Below are 24,089 nucleotides of genomic sequence, written 5' to 3'. Positions count from 1 at the left end.
ATGCATCGTTCACAAGTTTGGGGTTACTAAGATTGAATATTTTTGATAATACAGTAAAAAGTAATATTGTGAAATACTGTTTTCTGTTTGAATTTTTTAAAATCTATTCCTGTGATGGCATTTAGCAGCATTATTAATATTAGCTAGGGCTGTCAAACGATTAATCGCGATTAATCGCATCCAAAATAAAAGTTTGTGTTTACATAATATATGTTGGTGCAATTTGTATAATTATTTTATATATATAAATACACACACACATGCTTGTATATATTTAAGAAATATTTTCATGTATATATTGTATATAGATTTATACATAATTTATATTATATATAAATATAAATATTTTATATATAAATAATATTTTTTTCTTAACTTTACATGCATGTGTGTGTATTTATATATGTACAAAATAATTATACAAAGTGCACCAACATATATTATGTAAACACAAACTTTTATTTTGGATGCGATTAATCGTTTGGCAGCCCTAGTATTAGCATTTATTAGTCTTTTAAAAAATTAAAAAAAGGGAAAATGAGCATGCATAAATCAACATTCATATAAACATGTATTGACACATGTATCAGTCCCCCTAATATCAGCCAGTAATTAATATGGTACCATAATATTGCGTATCCCTACATGGGAAGCATATTTGCATTCAAAATAGAGCAGACAGAAATTATGCAAGAACACACTTTAACAGGACAAAAGACACATATTTAAATCAATAATTGCACAAACTTATCACAAAAGAAGACTTACAGATTCTGCATAGTAATGGGAACATTGCTCACAGTCACAGAAGGTGACCTAAGGTAGCGACAGTTATTGTCTTGTGCTTTTGAGCGTGATGAATTTAGACATTTTTTCGTTTCTAAAATTGTTTTAGTGAGTTGACAGTCTGTTAGAAGTCATCTCAACTCATTTACCCATTGTTTCCCCTACTCATTTGCATTACTGCTATAAATATAAAAAATATAAAAGCTAAAACATTGTAGATAGCCGTGTAAATGACCTAACTAGTAAATGACTAGTTGAGTCAACCACTTAATCCAAACTTCAGGGAGAAAAAATAATTTAGCAAATGGAGATATGGAAAGTACTTCATCTATTCATCTATTTCTATGGACAGTTTTTGGTGCTATAGATTAATGTTACTCGTGGTAGTTGTTCGGTAACTGGAAGACCAGTATTGTAATGCTCACATTGAACACAGCTAATTTGCTGAGCTACTGCAGCACATAGGCTCACAAAAATGAACTGAAGGAGGCATTTCAGATATCTCAGCAAATAACATAAACTGGTGTTGATCTCTGCCTCAGCAAAGACTGCGAGTGGATCCGCTCCTGGCTCGTATCCTCGGACACCTGCTTAGGTAATTGCCTCTGACACACTAATTGCCTCTTACACACTTTATTTTAAGTGGTCCCGGGAAGCAAGCATCTGCCAAGAGCATCAATGCAATTGTAAATAGGTGGTTTGAGAGGCGAACAAGAGCTGTTTGACAGTAAATAGACTCAAAGTGCGATTACGATAGTGTAAATGACCATGTAAAGGGAGAGGGAGAGAGAGAGAGAGAAAATGTCCTAACCTCTGGGTCTTCAGGGAAGATGTTGTCCACCAGTCTCTTGTAGCGTGGCCTCAGCGCCCCACAACAACCACACACTCCTGCAGAGAGAGAGAGAGAAATCAAGAAATGTGGTTAAGGATTCATTTCTGTAAGAAAAGTGCCATTGATTTTAGGAAGACAGCTGATTTGCGCCCACAAATTGCATCATAAAAAAGGTTTCTGGGTTGTCATCAACACCACGGAAAGCGATCTCAAGACATTAACAGAATATCATATTCCTCACACAAGCACTGGTTTTGTTAGGCCTACATGGAAGTACACAACCGTCATCTTAAAACTTACAACATTTCTTCAAATGTGAGAGAAGCCTTTTTAAATATTTATCGCTGACAATACTGTAATCATTTTTTGCTCCTGAAATCCACTTCCTTTTCCAGGCTATGACCTTGGATAGGGAAAAAAATAACAACAGGACATCAAGCTATTAGTGGACCAAGGATGCAAACTTTAATTACTGAGGGCATATACACATGGCAGTGTGTGGGCTTGTGGACGGTCCTTCCTGTAGGTCAGAAATCTGTCAAACACAGACAACCCTTGAGGAAAATCATGCAACATATAACACATCGTCTGACATTGGCTGCCAATATGCAGAGGGGAAATCTGCAATCCGATTGGCCCACGCATCTCAGCAGTGATGAGTCACACGTGTCCTACTGAACAGCGTGACGGCAAAACAATGAACTTCTGGAGGCAAGCATGGTTTGCATGAAGTGTTTTCTTCCACACTGCTAAACGAAAACCATGGTAAGATAAAATCCCTTTTTGGAAAAAGCAAACAAACAGATTTCATGGAGATCTGGCTCATGTTGAGAAAAGAAAAACTTTAATCTGTGAACGACAACAGTGAGGGGAAAATCTTCCGATCTGTGAATGTTCCACTAAAATGAATGTTTGAGGAAAAAAAAGAGCCAAGGAGTCTCTATTTTTAGCCTTTGCTCTATTTTGACTTCAAAGAAAAGCTTTACCCTGCTGCTCAACTCATCTATTGCCTTCAAATGTCCCCGTTTATGTTGAACCCATTTATGTGTGTTAAATCCTCATGTTGTTTCAAATGTGAACGACTTCCTTTTGTCCGTAAAACACAAAAGGAGAAATAGAATATTCAAGCTGCTCTTCTGAATACAATGAAAGGGAAATAGTAATTATTCGCTGAAAATACAGTAGCTCTTGTAAATAGCATATTCAAATTTTTTCAATGCAACCGTTTACAACACACAGGCCACAACCAATGCCATTGGGCACCACAAAGTCAATCCTCGCCATTTTTCAAATCTAAAAGCACACAAGTCATCTAAAAGAATGCAATTTCAAAGCTTCAACAGAGGGGAAGATTGTGTGAAAATAATGACTAAACATTTTGATCCGTTTTCTGAAACAAAGCTATTCTATGACTTCAGAAGACTTATTGTAAAATTGTAAACTATTGTAAAAACCACTATTTTTTGCATTCTAAAAATATCTGCAAGTTTAGAAAAAAGAAAAAAAACATAGTATTACAATTTTTTTTTTAAATTTTATTATATTTTAAAATGTAATTTATTCCTGTGATGCAATGCTGAATTTTCAGCATCATTTCGCCAGTCTTCAGTGTCACATGATCCTTCAGAAATCATTCTAATATGCTGATTTGTTGCTTAAAAAATATGTCTTATTATTATCAATGTTGAAAATAGTTGCAATCCATTTTTATAGAAACCAATATTGTTTTTTTTCAGGATTTTCTGTTCATAAAAAAAGTTCATAAAAACAGCATTTGAAATCGAGATCTTTTGTAACATTACAAATGTGTTCTGTATCAGAATTTTTTTTATCAATTTAATGCATTCTAGCTGGAGAAAAAGTGTGAATACTGTGCATTTTCATTGAATAAAGACTTTGAAAGTTACATTAACATTGAATTTGTTCCACACACAGCTTCAGGAGACTTATGAACTACTTGCATGATACGTTTAAGAAGCTCTTTAGTCATTTTTTTAAGTAATAGAGCAACTCTGAGATACTGCTAAACACCTGTTTGTAAAGACATCAAGGTGAGTAAATGACAGAATCTCCATAGTTGGCTTGACTATACTCTAGGGTTTGTAGGTTTTATGATAATGGGTTTGGAGGCTGATAGCTGCTGCCACGTGAGTGAAGAGGAGCTGCTGCACTGCGCCGTGACTCTAAACCCACATGAACATCCAGAGATGGCACACCACACTGACAGCCAGCCACCCTCTCACAAACAGCTGTGTTTCACACTTGTGTCTCTCCCACTCATTAAATCTCCATCTAGTAGATATAGACAACTTTAGTTATGCATCTTTTATTGTTCATTGTCTGCTGATAAGCTGCAGCTGGTTTGGCAAAGCAGAAGTGGTGTTATCTGTCATGCCAATGAAGCCCAAGCACAAGCTTTAACCTTTGTCATGATAGGCACTGGCCTCTCGCTTGGCTAGTCAAGACTGAGGCTGCTCCGTTTTCACTGAAACGGTGATCCGCCACATGCCTCAGCTCAACGTCATAAGCAAAACACCACCGACACACATGCCACATATCTAAATATACATGAAAACAGCTGGCTCTTCCTTGATATAGCCTAAAGGCAAAAACAATCCACATAGCTTACACTTCTGTGTATATTGCACTGGTTCAAAGTTTTATTCCAAAACATAAAAAGTGTGTATTTTTGTAAATGCACTGCTGTGAATGATATTGCAGGATTAAAAACCAATCAAGGCTCAATAGAAGGGATGTTTTCTGCAGTTGGGTGCCATCACCCCACAGTGGATAAGACACATGCCTTTGGTATGAGAAACCTGGGTTCGAATCCACTGTCAGACACCAATGTGTCCCTGAGCAAGACACTTAAGGCCAATTTATACTTCTGCGTCGAGGGTACGCCGTAGTGTACTGCGTTGGCTACGCACGTAGGCGACGCCGCTGTGAACATTTATACTTCTGCATTCAGGTCTTGGTTGCTCTGCAGTACTGCTCTGAAACGCTAGCTGCCGGCGGAGGGTTTTAATATTCCACTGTGTTTAGATCAAGGGGGTAATCCATTGACCGGAAGCTGCCATCTTGTAGCAGAACTTCACTTGCGTTAGCATTCCCATTGACTCCCATTCATTTTGGCGTCACTTTGACAGCGAATAACTTTACATCTGAGGAGTTTGAAGACTCCATTTGTCCTTTATTTATTTCTAAAGAAACACGACAATGTATAAAATGCTCCATTACCTTGTAGCTTATGTTATGGCCCCGTAGAAGCAGTTTTAGTGAAAGTAGGCTAACGATTGCGTCATACCCACGCGACTCTCTGTCGCACATTAGAGAGATTACCGTATGGACAGGAGAAGAAGCTTGCGTGCAATCGGGGAAACGTAGAGGCAAAATGACAAAAATAATTAATCAGAATACCTAGCAGAATTTTCTCCTTCTCATAGCTCATGGACAGCTCCTATTCACACTCTCCGCCTCTGCATGTTTGGGAAGGGAATGATTCAGATTTCTCATGCTACCGCCACTTGAAGACAGACGGGTTGCTCTCGTCACATTACGTAGTCAAGCTCTATTTGAGTCTGCGCGCCAGGGACGGAAGTGCTAAAAAATCGCCAAAAACTGGGCTTCAATCGTCTCAATGGAGTTCTAATGAGATCGCTTTGTCCATTTCTTTTACTGTCTATGGTTTAGAGTCACGACTCGAGTCGCGGCTAGGTTTCTACAAGCAATAGCCACTGAAAGAGAGCGGCTCATGTTGGAGTTGGAGCTTATTGAGGTGGAAAAACAGTTAATTTTAGTGAAATTACTAAAACTGAAAGGCAGAAACGAGAGAAGACATCGGAGGAGATGGTACGTGTGGAAATGCGTGAGAAGGTACTGCGGAAATGTGTAGGAGGAAATGCGATGCTACCAAGCCGACCAATCACCGATCCGTGTCGTCACGACGTGTGGTTACATTTTTGAGGAGGTGCGCGTCAGGCTACGGCGAAGGGTACGCGGTATGGGACGCGTCTGTGCATATGCTACGCCGTACCAACTGCGCGCACCCTACGCGGAAGTATAAATTGGCCTTTAACCCCTAGTTGCTCCAGAGGCGTGCAACCTTTGACATATATAGCAATTGTAAGTTGCTTTGAATAAAAGCGTCAGCAAAACGAATAAATGTAAATGTAGTTATAATTTCTCCAAAACATAACGACCAGTCACAGGTGAAGCGAATAGATAGTCAGCAAACAATGAGTTCATGGAATCAACGTGTTGGACGCAGGAGAAATGGGCAGATCTGAGCGAGCGGCCACTTTGTTATGCTGTTAATAAGAATTTTATTCTGCAAAATCGCTGTTGTGAAAAACTTAACAGTTTCCCTTACCTAAGAGTTTAGGGATTATATGCAACACCCTTAAGTCATTCCATTGGGTAAGGGGAAATCATTTCTTAAAGGGATACTCCACTTTTTTTTTTAAATAGGCTCTTTTTACCACTCCCCCAGATTTGAACAGTTGGGTTTTACTGTTTTCAAATCCATTCAGTCGATTTTCTGATATTTAGAAGAATATCAGAAAACAGACAGTTTTTGGTCTCATTGACTTCCATAGTAGGAAAAAATATACGGAAGTCAATGAGACCAGAAACAGTCTGTTTGCTGATATTCTTCTAAATATCAAAAAAATGGCTGAATGCATTTGAAAACGGTAAAACTCAACTGTTTAACTCTGGGGGATTGGTAAAATGAGCCTATTTCCAAGAAAAGTGGAGTATCCCTTTAAGTCTCATACTTAAGGGAAAAACTTAAGCTGCTTCATGCAACCTGGTCCATCTTGGTGCCAGATAACACAGGACACCTACAGGGCTCTTGTAGATCCCAGCTCTTGTAGGGCTCTTGTAGATGCTGTTTTGGCAGCACATGGAGGACCAACATAATGGTCATAATGTTTTGGCTCATCATTGGTGAACACTACTGTTCAAAATTTAGGGGTCATTAAGATTTTCTGCAGCAGTGGCCAGAAAGGGATTTCTGTAAACTGGTCAGAAACTGGTCCTGTGCCAGAAGGCCATCCTTTTTGTTCTAATAAGTGTTTATAACTTCATGGAGCTGCTGGTGTTCCCTGTGTGGGTGTTCCTGGCTACATACAGTTTCACAGTTTCTTCTTTCCTTGTTGCTGTCTGGCAGGTTTTTTTGTTTTTTTCCACATTGACAAATGATGCATACATAGTGATGCACCACTAAGACAGCAGGACGGCTTACGATCAGTCATTAAGTCGTGTAGAGTAGAGTACAGGAAAACAGCAAGGCCGAGTTATCACAGGAGTTTAGCCACAGATGGCAAAGCGTGAACTTTCTGTGTCCTTTCTTGTGCCAGAGTCTGTATTGTAGACAGAACTGTCACCATCGATTAATCTGTGGTGTCAACAGGCCAACCAAACTGTGTCACAGGAGCAAAACTGTGGAGGAAATCAATACATCCAAACACAATCTCTATAGAATGTAAAATCGTATGCAGAGAAAGAAAAGAAAATGGCAATTAAAAACAGACAGAAGGAATGAGATTAGAGAAGGAGGTAAAGAAAGGAGATGGTGCTAATGACGGGCATTCAAACAGCAGGAAGCGGTTTCCTCCACCACAGGACGTAGTAGAAACAAATCTGTTCCTCTCTCTGCATGGTTTCGGGCAAAAGAATACATGCACCATCCTTTACTTTTAAACGCAAAATGTATAGATTCCACATTTAAAAACATCTATAATTTAATTGGAAAAATGTAGTTAATACAATGAAGGAGAATGATTTAATCATCAGAAACTCCAAATTATATGTTATCTGAACTAAATAAATTATTTAAGTTGATTTGACAAAAGAAAAAATTCTTTTGCTTACTGTCTTTTTTAATCTTGGATCTTTGATTAAAAAAAAAATCAAAGATCAAAGATTAAAAGAATCTTTGATTAAAAAAGATTACTAATCATAAAAAAGATTTTTTTTTACAGTGTACCCTCTGTCTGGAATGATGCGTTTTTAAAGGAAACTCCGGCGAACAACGAACCTTTGGTCTAATAAAACATTGGTACCTAGTCAATCGTTCTGAGATTTGTTTTCATGATAATCGAATGTAAAGAGTTTTATCTCTAAAAACTGTTTAGCGTACAATGCTAGTACTGGGGGCATTTAATAAGTAAAAAGAAATAGCTAGTTTATACCACTAACAAGGCTCAAAATAGCCCCACACTAACATAGTAACATAATGAGGGTCCATACATGCAAAACGAAGCATTGAGGACTTTGTAAGTGTACAGACCGTTTAATAAGAAGATACTTTATAAAGACAGTTCACTTTGCGTATACAGACAGAAGCCATCTTAGAAAATAGTCTCGATAAGTCAAACCACGAACGTCGTGCTGAGTGAGCTGAACTGTATGAAGTTCAGCGAACTTCTGAACTGTATGAACGGCGTTCGGGGATCAACTTATCGAGACTATTTTCTAAGATGGCTCCTGCTGTGTTTACATGAAGTGAACTGTCTTAATAACGTATCTTCTTATTAAACGGTCTGTACACTTACAAAGTCCTCAATGCTTCGTTTTGCATGTATGGACCCTCAGTATGTTACTGTGTTAGTGTGGGGCTATTTTGAGCCTTGTTAGTGGTAAAAACTAGCGATTTCTTTTTACTTAGTCAATGCCCCCATTACTAGCATTATACGCTAAACAGTTTTAGAGATAAAACTCTTTACATTTGATTATCATGAAAACAAATCTCCGAGAACGATTGACTAGGTACCGATGTTTTATTAGACCAAAGGTTCATTGTTCGCCGGAGTTCTCCTTTAAGGGGCGGCTCGTTCAAGACTTGTCAGTAAATGGCCACTGTTATGATTGGCTAACATCATTCCATAGAAAACAATATAAGAATCCACTCGCTATTGTATGCAAGTGTTTTGAAAACATTAAAACCGACAAAGCGTTCTGAAATCATTTACTGACAGTTCTGTCAGATTCAATACTGCTTCATCTTTCAACAAAAGTTTCTTTGCAAGCTCTCATTACATTGTGTCTCGTTTACAAAAAAAAAGTGCTTACAAAACAAAACAAAATCCTCCGACACGATCCGGACTTAAAATAATCCATCCACTTTGTTTCCGACGCTGGGATCCTTCTAAAGTCTGTATAGACACGCAAACAAGCTGTTTAAACTAGACGCGTCAAAGCAAATGTTCTGACAGCCCGAAGTGCATGGAGAATGTCAGAAAATGAACCCGCCATACTGTATCCAGTGTGACAGCGTCGATGATTATAATAGGTTCTATTTTCTTTTGATGCAATGCAATGCTCACATCCAGTGTATAGGCAAATATCAGCAGTTAGTGCCAGTGAATGCCAGTGGGCATGGCCTATGGTGTGATGATGTATAATTATTATTCGTTGATTACTTGCTCTAGAGGCACGCATATGGAAATGTATTTGTCACCCAATTTCAGAACAAGCTATTTTTTTTTAAGCTTGATTAAATACATGCTATGTTTATAATGAGGACGTTTTAAGCTATGAAACATGCAGGATGTTTTACAAAAACCTCTTATATGTCAAAATATCAAGGCAAATTTGTTTTCTCATGTCATGACCCCTTTAAACAGATTGTCTCTCTCTCTCACAAAAACAAACAGACTGTCAGTTATCAGCAATCAGTGCTGCTCATGAGGCATTTTTAAGGCTGCATCCAGAAACCTCCTGCTTCCTTCCTCAGGCACCTGCGTAAATTCGCAATCAGCACATCATTCCCAGCTGCAAAAGAGCATTGATTATGTAGAGAAGGTTCCCTGATTACAGCGTAAGAATATGTTCGCTGCGATTACTCACGGTACATTACAATCACTCGATCGAATCACTCGATACACTGCCCTACAACACAGGGCATTCACCGGGTATTCAGCCAGTTACAATGCTATTTGCAGTGCGTCAGTAGTACTTGTCCATTTAAAATGTCATAATGTCATAATCAAGATATCAATAGAGCCCTACATGAAGTTTTGGGTAAAAGAAATTTAATTTCAAAAGCTACTGGGATTTTATTAATAACAATTAAAAATACATATTTAGCTAATTATATTGCATTTATTTTCCTTTTAAAGTTTGCAACAGTAATTTCTGACAAAATGTAAGAAGTTTTATACTATTTAGATTCATTTCACCTCTTAAGAATGTAGAGCATTACGTGAAACACAATAAATCTCATATGCCATTGATCAGACAAGAAACTCAAATTGCATTGTTTTAAAAGGACCCCAGAGATATTGTGTTTTTATCTTTCAGGGGGAATCAATTTGCAAATCTCCAACTTATAATTGTTTCTACATATTAATTTCACTATTTGTATTGAGATCTCACTATTATTACAGAAATACAACTGCAACAAACACATATGGATACACACACACACACACACACACACACACACACCTCTACCATAAACCATCAGCTGCCCTGCCCAGGACAGACAATAACATGATTTCAAATAGTCCAACAACATTATGGGCCAAATTTATTAAACAGGGCAAATAATTAGCATGAGAGCAAAAAAAAAAAAAAAAAAAGCACAGGTAGTGGAAAGTTCTGCACGTGATCTACAGATGACGCTATGGCAAGCCGTTTTAGCTTTTATTCAATTCCAGGATATGAATTCTTGATATCAACAATTACATTATTGATATCAACAATTACATACTTGATATCAACAATTACATACTTGATATCAACAATTACATTTCTTGATATCAAGAATTACATTTTTGATATCAAGAATTCAAAATGTCATTCTTGATATCAAAAATGTCATTCTTGATATCAATAATTGTATTTTCACTAGTGAAATGTAACCATAGGCTGCCATTCAAAACCAATTGTTGATATCAAGAATTGATTTCTTACTAGTTGAAATTCCAATTTCACATATCAGAAATATTATTACTAGTAAAAACCTTTATTTTTGATATCAATAATTCAATTGTTACTAGTTGAAATGTCTATACTTGATATCCACAATTGAATTGCTACTAGTAACAATGTTAATTTTTGATATCAATAATTAATTTTTTACTAGTGACAATTTTAATTTCTGATACCATGAATGTGATTGTTACTAGTAAGAAAGCCATTTTAGATATCTGAAATAATACTGATATCAGAAATACATTTTCAGATATCAAAAATGGTCATTTTTACTAACAATTGAATTGTTGATATCAAGAATAGACATTTCAACTAGTGACAATTTAATTATTGATATCAGGAATTCACATTTTTACTAGCAACAATGTAATTATTGATATCAAAAATGATATTTCTACTAGTAAAAAATCAATTATTGATATCAACAATTCATTTTGAATGGCAGCCTATGGTGACATTTCATTAGTGAAAATACAATTGTTGATATCAAGAATGTAATTGTCGATTTCAAGAATTAAATTTTTGATATCAAGAATTCATATCCTGGAAATGAATAAAAGTTAAAACGGCTTGCCATACGACGCTGCAAATTAACATATGGTTTAAGACATCATTTTTTGGGGCGGTAAATAATGGTGGAGTGCAAACCTTAGTAAATCACCTTGCATGATTCATATAAATACTCTCCTCCATAAATCTTGCGACTGAAGGGGAAACTCCAAAAAATGCATATGCAATAAGGTCAGTCGCAAAGCTAACTGTGTCCATGCCTTTTCAGCACAGATTTTTCACTGCATGTCTTTAGTAAATCCTGACAGCAGTTTTTTCTTTAAACCCCAAAAAACGGTTTGCACTGACACAAGCTGTAATTTTTTTTTAAATCGTTAAATCCTTACTTGCCTGGTTTAAGCTACTCTGAGCAATGTTTGAACTTTGTATTTTTGAGCACTTCTTGTGTTGTTATTGCCTCTTCACGATGACTTATTTGGTTTAGTCCTCAGATGCAAGTCCCTTTGGATAAAAGCGTCTGCTAAAAGACTAAATGTAAATGTAAGTAAATCTGGCCCTATATAAGTAATGATGTCAATTGAATTAAGATTAGATTCACCTTTACTGTCAATGTGCAGATTAGGGCTGTGCCAGTGAGCGTGACAATCGCACCACCACGATGGCATGATACCAGCAGTGGTGGTATGCAGTTTTACTTGGATATTGGGACATAAATTAAGTACAAATCTTTGTTTACCAAAGAAATTAATATTAAGCCATATGTGGGCTTTGTATTTGTTCTTGCAATCTGACTATATAAAGTCATGTGAAAAAGAAAGTACACCCTTTTGAATTCTATGGTTTTATGGGCTCAATATAAATTTTTTTTTTTTTAAACTCTGGTCCTTGATAGCTCTTAAATTTTGGTAAATACAACCTCAGATGAATAATATATCAATATATCACACACTAGGCCAAAATGGGGAAGCCATGTTTGACAAACTATGTACTGCTTCCATATGAACTAAAGTGGGTAAGTGGCAGTCAGGGGGTTCTAATCAAATGCCTGTATTTAATTGATCATCAGTGACCAATTCTATGCAGAAGTTTTGGCAGCTTGCTGGTCTAGAGCATTCAGGTGTGTGTTAACACAAAACCAAAGAGAAAATACATCAGAAATTATCTTAGAGAAGCAATTGTTGCTGCCTGTCAATCAAGGGTTACAAGGACATTTCCAAACATTCGTCAGTCCATCATTCTACAGTGAGGAAGATTATTCAAGAGAGAAAAACAATCAAGACAGTTGGCTATCTTCCCCAGGAGTGAACGTCCCAGCAAAATCACCCCAAGGGTAAGACCGTGTACTGCTCAGAGAAGCTGCAAAAAAAACCAAGGGCTACATCTCACACTCTACAGGCCTAAATGTTAAAGTTCATGGCAGTAAAATTAGAAAAAGACTGAACAAGTATGGCTTGTTTGGAAGGGAAAGCCTGTTCTCTATATAAAGAACATGGAAGCATGGTTTAGGGTTGCAAAGTTGCATCTGAGGAAAAAAAAAAAAAGAAAAAAAACACAAGACTTCTGGAACAATTTCCTATAGACAGATGAGAATAAAGTGGAGATGTTTGGCCATAATGTACAGCACCACTTTTGATTTTGCAGCCATTGAGTCGACCATGAACTCTACTCAGTATTCTACAGTAAAATGTGAAGCTTAGATAAAGCTTGGCCGAAATTGTCCCAGAAACTGAATCTGAATGAACAGCATGGTGGCAACTGGCAAGATGCATTGCCAACCCAAGCAATGCAACCGGATATATAATATACACAGAGATGTCTGATTTAAAGAAAAGTTTTTGGGAAAGATAACATTCATTTAAAATAATTATCGACTAGGGCCGTCAAATGATTAATCGCGATTAATCGCACCCAAAACTAAAGTCTGTGTTTACATAATAAATGTGGGTGCACTGTATATAATTATTTTGATATATATATATATAAATACACACACATGCATGTATATTTAAGAAAAAAAAATGTATATATAAAATATTTATATTTATATATAATATAAATGATATATAAATCTATATACAGTATATACATGAAAGTATTTCTTAAATATATACAAGCATGTGTGTGTATTTATATATATAAAATAATTATACACAGTGCACCCACATTTATTATGTAAAAACAAACTTTAGTTTTGGATGCGATTAATCGTTTGACAGCCCTATTCTCGACAGATAGAGAGAGGTTGTGCATGTGCATTATCTGTGTCAGTGCAGCTTATTGGCTTTTTAGCATGTTTCTGAATGTTTAAATGTGTGTGTGCAACATGATCTCCGATCTCTTTTTGTGTGTGTGTTTCAATGAAGGCTGCATGTTAATATAAATATAGAAAGATGATCAATCTGTCCCCCAACACTGCCAGTGGTTCATTTAGACTAGTAACAGCCAGATTGGATCTTCATATTCAAATTGAAGTTGTTTTATTATTTTTTAAAAGAATGTATAAATGCAAATTTAATAATTTGACATAAAAGATGACATTTAAAGGGTTAGTTCACCCAAAAATGAAAATTAAGTAATTAATTACTCACCCCCATGCTGTACCAACCCCGTAAGACCTTCGTTCGTCTTCGGAACACAAATGAAGATATTTTTGATTAAATTTGAGAGCTGTATAACTACCACATTGGCTCCTAAGGGACTGGCTCTTGACGGCCCAGAAAGTCAATGAAGAAAATGTTTAAATATCCCAAGTGACTACCGTGGCTCAACTATATTTATCAAGCGACGCGAATACTTTTTGTGCGAAAAAACAAACAAAAATAACGAGTTTATTCGACTATTTCTTTTCTTCCTTGTAGGCCAGAACGAGACTTCCTTATAGATTTCCACGACGCATGCGCGAGAATTGCGATCTGAAGTAGTGTAAGTTGGTGTAAGCAGATCGCAAATCTCGCGCATGCGTCGTGGAAATCTAAGGAAGTCTCGTTCTGGCCTACAAGGAAGAAAAGAAATAGTCGAATAAACTCGTTATTTTTGTTTGTTTTTTCGCACAAAAAGTATTCGCGTCGCTTGATAAACATATAGTTGAGCCACGGTAGTCACTTGGGATATTTAAACATTTTCTTCATTGACTTTCTGGGCCGTCAAGAGGCAGTCCCTTAGGAGCCAATGTGGTAGTTATACACCTCTCAAATTTAATCAAAAATATCTTCATTTGTGTTCCGAAGACGAACGAAGGTCTTACGGGGTTGGTACAGCATGGGGGTGAGTAATTAATGACTTAATTTTCATTTTTGGGTGAACTAACCCTTTAAGGAAAAAAAAAATCCCCTTAAAAAGCTTTTTTTTTAAAAAGCCCATGGAATTCAATTCAAGGGTGCAAATATCCCCCCATTATGAAAAAAATAATTTCTGTCAGAAGGTCACCTTAAATTTTTGGCTGTGCTCATAAAAATGTAAGTGTAGTAGTGCCTGCAAGAGTTGAAAGCAGTTTAAGGAAGCAATATCTACTGTATGATTGCATTAATCAGCTCTACTGTGACATAATTAGCTGACATGCCGTGTTAACTTGTCGACAGGAGGTGAATTGTGTCCCGACACATTTGAATTGATAAACATCCATTCGTAATGTGATCTGTTAACAACACAACTAAGTAACTGCACTAAAGGGTCACAGACAGAACATACAGTGTCTCCAAGACAATTCAGCAGATCAAAAGGACACGCACTTTGTCTTTCATAAGAAGCCCATCACCATGATAGCGATCAAACAAACCTACCATAAAGCAATCTCATGACAGCGTCTGTTGGACAGATCCAGCTTACACACTTTCGTTCATCACGAGTTACTGAGTGCACTAAAGAGAAGTCATGCATGAGCGCTCAAGGAATGCTGTCAGGGAAGATTCGGGTTTCCCTTTATTCAGCCTGCAGGACACACACACACACAGACAAGCTCAGCACTTACCATACATTGCTCTTGATGTTAGTGAAGGTGCTCTCTCTTCTCAATCCTTCCCTGCGGCGTCTTAGATGCAGCCACAGAGAGATTGTTGGAGACACTCAATCTACACGCTCATACACATGCGGTCTTGCTTCTCTGACGTCTGAAATTGATGCGATGCAAAAACGGGAGCATTCACACATGCTAATTAACAGGGATGGAGAAAGCTATGATGCTGCTGGGATGACCTTGGCTATGGCACACGCCTGCACACACAGGTCTCAAAAGAATAAAGCTCATTTTACATGCACGAGTGTACACCTTCTACTCGCCAATCACCACTCAAAGGAGGAGGAGCCAGAGAGAGAGAGAGGGAGAGAGAGAGAGAGAGGGAGAGAGTGGGTTGTGCTCATTCATCTCAGCAGAAGCTCCTCCCACATTCTCAACATCTCTCTCTCTCGCTCTGGTTGTGTTCAGAATCAAATACTAGTGCTTACAGTACAGTGGACAGTATCACTGATTCTTAATACATGAAAACTGACATATAAATAAGTCCTATTTAAAGAAACATTACAATGTTCTGAAAGAGAAAACAGCCATTTATTCTCAATATTGTCAAATATTAATGAAAATACTGAAAAAAAAATTATATACTGCAAAAAAATAAAAAATAAATAAAAATAAATAAAAAAATACACTACCATTCTACAGTTTGGGGACTGTAGGAGGTCTCTCATGCTCACCAATGCTGCATTTATTTGATCAAAAATACACTACAGTAATATTGAGAAATATTATTACAATTTATTATAACTGTTTTCTTTTTTAATATATTTCAAGAATAAATTCTAAAATTAATTTATTCCTGTGTTGGCAAATCTGGAATTTGAGCATCATTACTCTTGCCTCAGTGTCACATGATCCTTCAATGATCATTTTAAAATGCTTATTTGGGGATCAAGAAACATTTCTTATTATTATAGATGTTGAAAAAAAAGTTTTTCAATAAAGTTTTTGTGAAACGCATATTATGAATACATTTAAGGATTCTTTGTTGAATATAAAGTTTAAATGAGCATTGAAACATTATACATGTCTTTACTGTAAATTTTGATCAATTTAATGCATTCTTCCTAGCTTAAAATTAGAGCCCGACCAATAAAGGATTTTGAAGGCCGATACCGATACAAATATTTGTTGGTTTTAAAATCCGATATCGTCCGATATATATATTTTTTTTTTTTCCAGAAGCGCACAATAAAACACTAACAGATTTCCCTAACATTAGTTATTTGTAGTTATTTATGAGTTTTACTCTAATTAAAATAATAATTTATTCTTTTTTTAAATTAAACTTACAACAAACCTTTGAATGGAAGTGTATAAATAGCAGGAAAAAGCCCTATTCAGACAGTAATTATTCATCAGGAGGTTGTCTGTTTGTGTATACTTTGTGTCGCTCTTTAGAACATAAAACTCACGCATTCAGATCGATCATGCATGCAGGACAAACCTAAGTTTACTTCTCACATAGTATGGATTAGATACAGTAAAGATCAATTGTTTTAATTTACTGTATAGAAAATATTATACATAAATACATATAAATCATAAATGCACGAATATTTAAAATTGCTGGCCTTTACGAGAAACTCTTCAATAAAATATATAAATAAATAGAAAATGTTCTGCTTTACACACCTGTTTCAGCCATTGTTAAGTGTGAATGGCTGTCACATAGCAGTGGTTGAAAAAGATTTTTCAATCAGTTCCTCCTTCTAAACTTTATTGATTCAGAAAGGAATTCAATTCCTACACGACAAGGAGTTTGTCTAAAAACAGTAGTTAATTCAGCCTGGAATTTTCTCCAGGGACATAAGAAAAAAACACTAACGTTTTCGGATCAGTTGGCAATTAAATCACAGACTGCCACCTGTAAATGCTGAAATTACTTTACGTCCCCCTGGGAAATAATTACCGCAGGAATAGGGCTTTAGAGCAGTATGCTAGCTAGTATGCTTTTCCAAGCATAGCCTTTCTCTCTCTCAAACTGCATGGTTTTCCTCCAGAAATCCATCATTCTCCTCCTACACACTCTCTACTCCTCTCATGTGTGTGTGCTGTGGAAAACATGCTACACACAAACAGCACCGCTAATGTGTAGGCTTTCACACATGCTAAAAATTCTGCTGGCAGTGGCACTAGACTGCCTTCGAGTTATGCAATTACAATGACAGACATCTTATCTGAAACATTTTTACAAGCGCATGGTGCGATTATATCTAAACAAGCTCAAAACTAGACTATATCAGTGTCATTATTGTTAACTAAAACAAAACTATTAAAATTCCCTTTGTTCAAGATAATATAAAATATAAATATTAGATGAGTAACTTCAGCTAAACTGAATTATTTAAAAAAAAAGATAAATGACAAAAACAAAATTGCTGACACTAAAATGAGAATAAAAACTGATGATATAAAAAATAAAAGCTATTTTAAAATACGAATAAATAGTACAATAATATATAAATCAACACTGCTGAACTACAATAGTAAGCAAAGGTTTTTTTGAATGTCAAAGCAAATCTGATGCAAATATCAAATTACTAAAATGTCAAAAAACTAAAAAGAAAAAGAAAATATTCATTTGACACAAGTTGCGGTAGAGCTGGAGCAATTAATGCACACGTTTTTTGTGACATTTACACAGGAATTTGGCTTGGCCAATTAGCAACTAAATGTGCTTAATTAAAACCAACCAGAGCACAGATGCCAAGTGTCACAGATGAGTGTTTCCAAGACGACGCAATACATATACTGTCATCATCACTTGCAAGAAATAACGGTGCTTTTGACTTGGGTTTGTAAACAACAACATAGCAGCCACTCAGAATACACTGGTGACCATCTACACTGTAAAAAAATATTGTTGGTTTAACTTAAAAAAAAAAGTAAGTAACCTGGTTGCCTTAAAATTTTAAGTTCAATGAACTGGAAAAAGTGAGTTAATACAATGAAGGAGAATATCAGAAACTCAAAATTATATGTTATCTCAACTAAATAAATTATTTAAATTGATTTGACAAAAGAAAAATGTTGTGATTACTACACTGTAAAAATATTGTTGGTTTAACTTAAAAAAGTAAGTGACCTGGGTTGCCTTAAAATTTGAAGTTGATTGAACTGGAAAAAGTGAGTTAATACAATGAAGGAGATTAATTTAATCATCAGAAACTCAAAATAATAAGTTATCTCAACTAAATAAATTATTATAAAGTTGATTTGACAAAAGAAAATGTGTTGTGATAATCTTAAAAATATTTTTGTACAGTGAATGACCCAGAACAACTTAGCTAATGCATTGAATTAGCAACACTAGCATCCACAGACACCAATCTTGCACCATTGCATTGCACACTTTGCATTATCTTGTCAGGTAAAAATGGAAGAAGGACAATTTAATGTTAATAAAATTGCAAGTTCGTTTCATTTCAGTTCTCAGACATGCAATTTCACCACTATAACACCAAAAATATTACTGAAGTCAGAACCACCGCTGCTCTTTCCCAAATGTCCAAAATCTGCTGGTGTAATTACAATCTTTAAAACTGTGCTAAGGTGAGGGGAAGTGAAGGCAAAATCCATAGCTGTTGGTAAAATAAAAATAAAAATAGCAAGTCACCATTTGAGTGTTTCACTTTCAGCGGTTAAGAGTATTCAGAGCAAAAAAAACCCCCCAAAAACAATCATAAATCAGCCTACAGCCACCCTTGGCCTTGGTATATCAACATTACATTACATGATATGAATATTACATGAGTTTGAACTGTTACCACTGATAATGTACCAACTACCTTAATTATAGAGAATAGAGATATCAAATATTTGATCGCCAACACATTTACCAAGCTAATATTCAACAACAGCAGCTACAAATGAAATCAATCAGTTTCACTTAACTGCCAAACGTGTTCTTTTAACACAGACTTTTAAAAGGACAGAAGGATAAGATGTTTGCTTCAAGTGATAGGCTAGGTTAGTGAAATTATATTGTTGTAATGTAAATGTGTCCTTTTATTTACACCTTCTTCTGTCTAAAAGTGACCCCAAAAAAAGGAGAAAAAAAATCCTGGGGAGGGGATCCCCAGACCTATACTGTGTAATTTAGTGTGACTAAATTAAAAACCACCAGCTGACACTGCATTTAAAGGGATAGTTCAACCAAATTCTGTCATCATTGGGGCCTATCATACACCCTGGCGCAATGCGGAACGACGCAAATGTTTTTTGCTAGTTTCAGCCTGACGCGATTATCATTTTCATGTCCTGCACCACGTTGTTTATAAAGCAAATACATTTTGTGCGCCCACGGATGTGCTGGTCTGAAAAAGAGGTGTGTTCAGGCGCATTGTTATATTGAGGCAACTGAAATAGACTGCACCATTGACCATATGAAACCTGGTCTAAAGTCAATGGCGCAGTATTTTGTTATTTAAAAGGCTTATTATGCAGCAGCACATAAACATGTCAAATATTTAAAAAATAAAAGGATTACAATGTAAAAGATTATTATTGTGTATAACGATATGGTGGAATTAGGCTTGTCCCCTGGATGGTCTACTTGAGCGCTTTAACCTTGCAATGAACTATCGTTAATTGAACGCGTTCAGGCACAACACTGTCCGTTAGTTAGTAGCTGGATTAAAACATGGTTAAAATGCTGGCCAAACAGTGTAAAGTGTGACTGTATTTAACTGTAGACTAAAAGGTCCAACAGCGGGATGCCGTTGTCTGAAGAACAACAGATGGATGTTGTGTTGAGGTGCATTTAAAGTTTTTGTAAAATATCATTTTCCCATCTTGTGGTTGTTTTTGTCATTCAACAGCAATTTACTAGTGAAATACATTATTGTTAGAAGTTCAATTAAATAAAATAAATATTATATATAAAAAATTAAATCATTTTCATTTAAAATCATCAAGTTTTAAATCATCAAGTTTTTTTTCTCCTTTTTTTTTGTGATAATTGGGTTGTCCATTTGTCTTTGTCCGTCAACAAACAAAACAAACCAAAAATACATGTTTCAGGACATTTTTTGAGAGGATAAAATGTTTTTGTTGAGAAAGTTTGTCTATGTTAAGTAATAATTATCATTTCTTTTAAATTTAATCTTTCAAATAGAGGTTAAAAAACCAAGCAAATATTGACCAAATATCGGCCAAAATAAATTGGCAGCATTAATCGCCCGACCCGGATTTCAAAAGATTGGTATCGGCATCGGCGTGAAAAAAAAAACATATCGGTCGACCTCTAATTCGGACACACGCTAAGTGCACTTGTGCCGTGTGCTTTAGACCATGTGCTTAGATTGTTAAAATAGGTCCCATTTACTCACCCTCAAGTTGTTCCAAACCTGTGTGAGTTTCTTTCTTCTGCTAAACACAAAATATGTTTTGAAGAATATTAACCAAACAGATGATGGGTCCCATTAACTTTTTTGGGTGAACTATCCCTTTAACTTAGAAATTCTCACTTAAATGTGAAATGACATCACTTTAGAGTTACTCCATGAGCACAATGGCATTCTACTGAGCAAATCTGATTCTGTGAGAAGAATACATCAGTATCCCAGCAGAGACGGGACCTCTTACCACGGCTCGGGCGGTGATCCAGCAGGGTACGGCAGTCCAGTGCCAACCTCCGGGTGGCAACAGGTTCCGGGACAGCCATGGTCATAAGAATATCAGCTCACAAACAACTCTTAAACTCTTATTTAGATAACCCCTTGGTTATCTATGTAAACTAATATAGGCAAGATATATAAGAGAGCAGCCTGTTGTCTTGCAACTCTAATGTCCTAAAGTACAGAATTCAGAAAGTAAACTTGTTGAACCAATACTCAGAAAGCCAAATCAACCAAAATAGAAACTCGCTGAAAAGCTCCCACTAACCACTTCTGAAATAATATTATTAAATCCTTCAAAATCTAGATTTTTTCAACGACAAAAAAACAAGGAAGCAAACTAAATCCTCTGTAAAGCCCCTGGTTCTTGCGCTTTCTCAGATCTCTCGCTTTAAAGTCACTGAGTTTTTGCAGGATGTTCAGCTCACGGCATCCCTTCAGCTCCTATGCCTTGTCTCACTTGCCTTCTCACTGACAGCGTCTCCTCGGTCCGACAAACTCCCACACTCTCTTTCTCTCTGGAGTTTGAGACAATGACGGAGGAGGAATAGTGGAACTCATTGTGTCAGTGAGATGTTTATTAATGAGAGACAGAGCGCAAGAGAGAGAGAGAGATGCAAACTGGCAAAATCCAAGGTCTGTCCTAACAAACAGGACTACAAGAAGTAGGCCCAAAAGAAACCTTCCAAAAACAAACCTCCAGAGTCTTCTGCAGAATACAAATGACTATAATTGACAAATGTTTTCAGTTAGTAGCGCAGCACTCTCAAAATCTGAACAAAAGTTTGCAGATTCCATCGTCATAAAGTGATGGATATATCAATGGATCTTTTCTTTACGTATTGTGGCGTACATCCAGACAGATTATCAAAAAAAAAAAAAAAAAAAAGTATTGTGTGCAAAAAACACAAAAATAGCGACTTTATTCAACTATTCCTTTTTCTCCGTGTTTTCTTCCAGAATTTTATTCTGCCGGGCCTCTGATGTGAGTTCCCGAGTGAGAATGTGCCGTGACGAACAACTTGAGCTAAATCTGCATGTGGAACTTTTTCAGTAAAAATTCTAAACGTAAACATAAGGAAAATTAGATCAATAAGATGTGAAACAAGTGAAACAAAATATTGAATAGAGGGCAGGGTTTTACTTTAGCGCACCTCCTCTCCATCCCTCGCTCATAGCAGATTGACGAATAAATATATTCAAGGACAAAAAGAAATATTCAACCTAAGCCGTCAAATGTTATCAGAGAAGGAACGCCATTCCAGAGCAGAAGCAAATTTTCAGATTTTGATTCGCATGGATTAATTGATCACCACAAGACTAGTAATGTGCTCTGACAAAGTAATAGGGTCCATTTTGATTCCAAGACAACTTTAAAAGCTCTGCTAAAACTTTAAAGGACAGTTTCTTTGAAAAAAAGATGTGGTGTTTATGGACTGACATTGACAATCTTCATTTCTGGGAAACTGTCCAAAAATGCTTCCACCAGACACACTAAATGACATGGACAATTAAACACAATAGTATTACACACTCTGAATGCTAACCAGCTAAATAAAAGCCTTTCAAATAACTCTTAAATAAAGATGCTGTTATACCAGCAAAACTCAAACAGCACTGCCAACCAAACATTCACCTCAGTCTAACTGTTGTAACCAGTTTCCAATTAGGTAAACGTTATAGTAACTAAATACTGTAGTTACTAGTTTGCAGTGGTGAATTTTAGTAGGTATTCATTCAGCTATATAGTAATATACATTCATTATGCGATTCAAAATGTTACCTGTATACTTCACACATGCATTGAACCTTGGATCATGTAGAATAAAGCTCATACCGGTCATGGTTGCTTTCAGATTACGCCAGATGTCGCTCTTGCACTCAACCAGTTATGCGACGCACCGGCGTCCAGCGGTCCAAAGCCGGACTTCACGCCAAGCAAGCGGACGCTAGTTTCCGTTCACTCACAGTAGGAAAGCCCCAGGATGGAGTGAGGCCTACCGCTAGAGAACATAGATGAGATTCAAAACAGATCCCTCTGCACTTTAACACTGCTTACATTTATAGGTACAGTTAACAACATGTTTGTGGTTTTGTTGGTTTTATGAAATCAGTCCATTGTTGTGAAAAATGTTTTTCTTGTAGCTTTCCGGTCTGTTATTGTGAGCGATTTCTAACAAAACACGAATGTAAATAATTTTAGTAACGTTAATTAGCCAAATCACGTTTTAACTGCGTTTTTCTTTTCATTCAGTTAATAAACGGACTTGATAATCCTCAAATAATGTGAACATCTCAGAAATTCATTGTCTAGTGTGTAATGTGTAACGTTACAGTTACTAAAAACAATTGTTTGAACATGCTCGTTTGACATATTAACACATTCATAACTATATAAAAACCCTAATGTCATGTTTTTATTTCCTCACCGCTTGGTTTCAGTTGCATAGTCTGGTAGAATATTAAACTCCTCTCATGATCCGTCAACGAGCCAAAATAAATATAAGTGGCTCGAATTCACTGCCTCTCATGTAGGCTAATGACGATGGTTCCACACAGTAGTGATTCAGACACACACACACACACACAGACACACACACACACAGACACACACACACACACACACACACACACACACACACACACACACACACACACACTTCCTCTGAAAGCGAGATAGCTGCACTATTACAGGAAAGCTGCATAGAGGATCTCCCCACTTTCAGATTATTAATTTTTAACATCTAGTAATTTTAATAATAGTAATAAGACTAATAATGATCATCATCATCTTATTATAATGTAAATGCATGAGTATTAATAGTCAAAACAACAAATTGATTCATCATGCATTAAAGTGCCAGTTGCTGATTCATTTTTTTTATTAATAACAATAATAATGTGAATTAAAATGAATTGCTGAACACCTCCATAAGAATTCATCATGAATAAAGTGTCAGTTGCTGATTCATTTTTTATTAATAATAACAATAATCCTGTGAATTAAAATGAATTGCTTAACACCTCCATATATGAATTCATCATGCATTAAAGTGTCAGTTGCTGATTTATTTTTTATTATTATTAACAATAATAATGTGAATTAAAATGAATTGCTGAACACCTCCATATGAATTCATCATGCATTAAAGTGTCAGTTTCTGATTCATTTTTTATTATTAATAACAAAAATACTGTGAATTAAAATTAACAGCTAAACACTTACAGTATAATTGGTAACACTTTACAATGAGTTTAGTTAACATTATTTAACTACATTAGTTAAAATAAACTAATAATGAACTGCTCTTCTGTTCTACAGTTTTTGATCATCTTTTTTAATTTCAACATTTCCTAATACATTATTACAATCAAAAGTCGTATTTGT

At 36.0% G+C, this 24,089-nt stretch overlaps 1 protein-coding gene across 3 annotated transcripts in view; it reads right to left on the bottom strand.

Moving 5' to 3' along the window:
• efr3bb (EFR3 homolog Bb (S. cerevisiae)) overlaps positions 1 to 23,287 on the bottom strand; it is a 40,347-nt gene extending 17,060 nt beyond the window's left edge. Inside the window, exons 1-3 of one of the 3 annotated variants that reach the window (XM_039692727.2) lie at positions 23,131 to 23,287; positions 22,539 to 22,704; positions 1,598 to 1,674 (exon numbers count right to left, since the gene is read on the bottom strand). In XM_039692727.2, coding sequence (XP_039548661.2) covers positions 1,598 to 1,674; positions 22,539 to 22,545 — 84 coding nt within the window. In that variant the 5' untranslated portion in view covers positions 22,546 to 22,704; positions 23,131 to 23,287. Of the gene's footprint in view, positions 1 to 1,597; positions 1,675 to 15,038; positions 15,299 to 20,669; positions 21,180 to 22,538; positions 22,705 to 23,130 lie in introns of those variants that run through there. The other 2 variants (XM_039692725.2, XM_039692728.2) reach the window with 2 other exon arrangements.
• Between the last annotated feature and the right edge of the window lie 802 nt (positions 23,288 to 24,089).

This window comes from Pimephales promelas, chromosome 13, assembly GCF_988280905.1.
Source record: "Pimephales promelas chromosome 13, fPimPro1.hap1.1, whole genome shotgun sequence".
Classification (NCBI taxonomy): domain Eukaryota; kingdom Metazoa; phylum Chordata; class Actinopteri; order Cypriniformes; family Leuciscidae; genus Pimephales; species Pimephales promelas.
The sequence above is the reverse complement of the archived record's forward strand: the minus strand, read 5'-3'. Positions and strand labels throughout refer to the sequence as shown.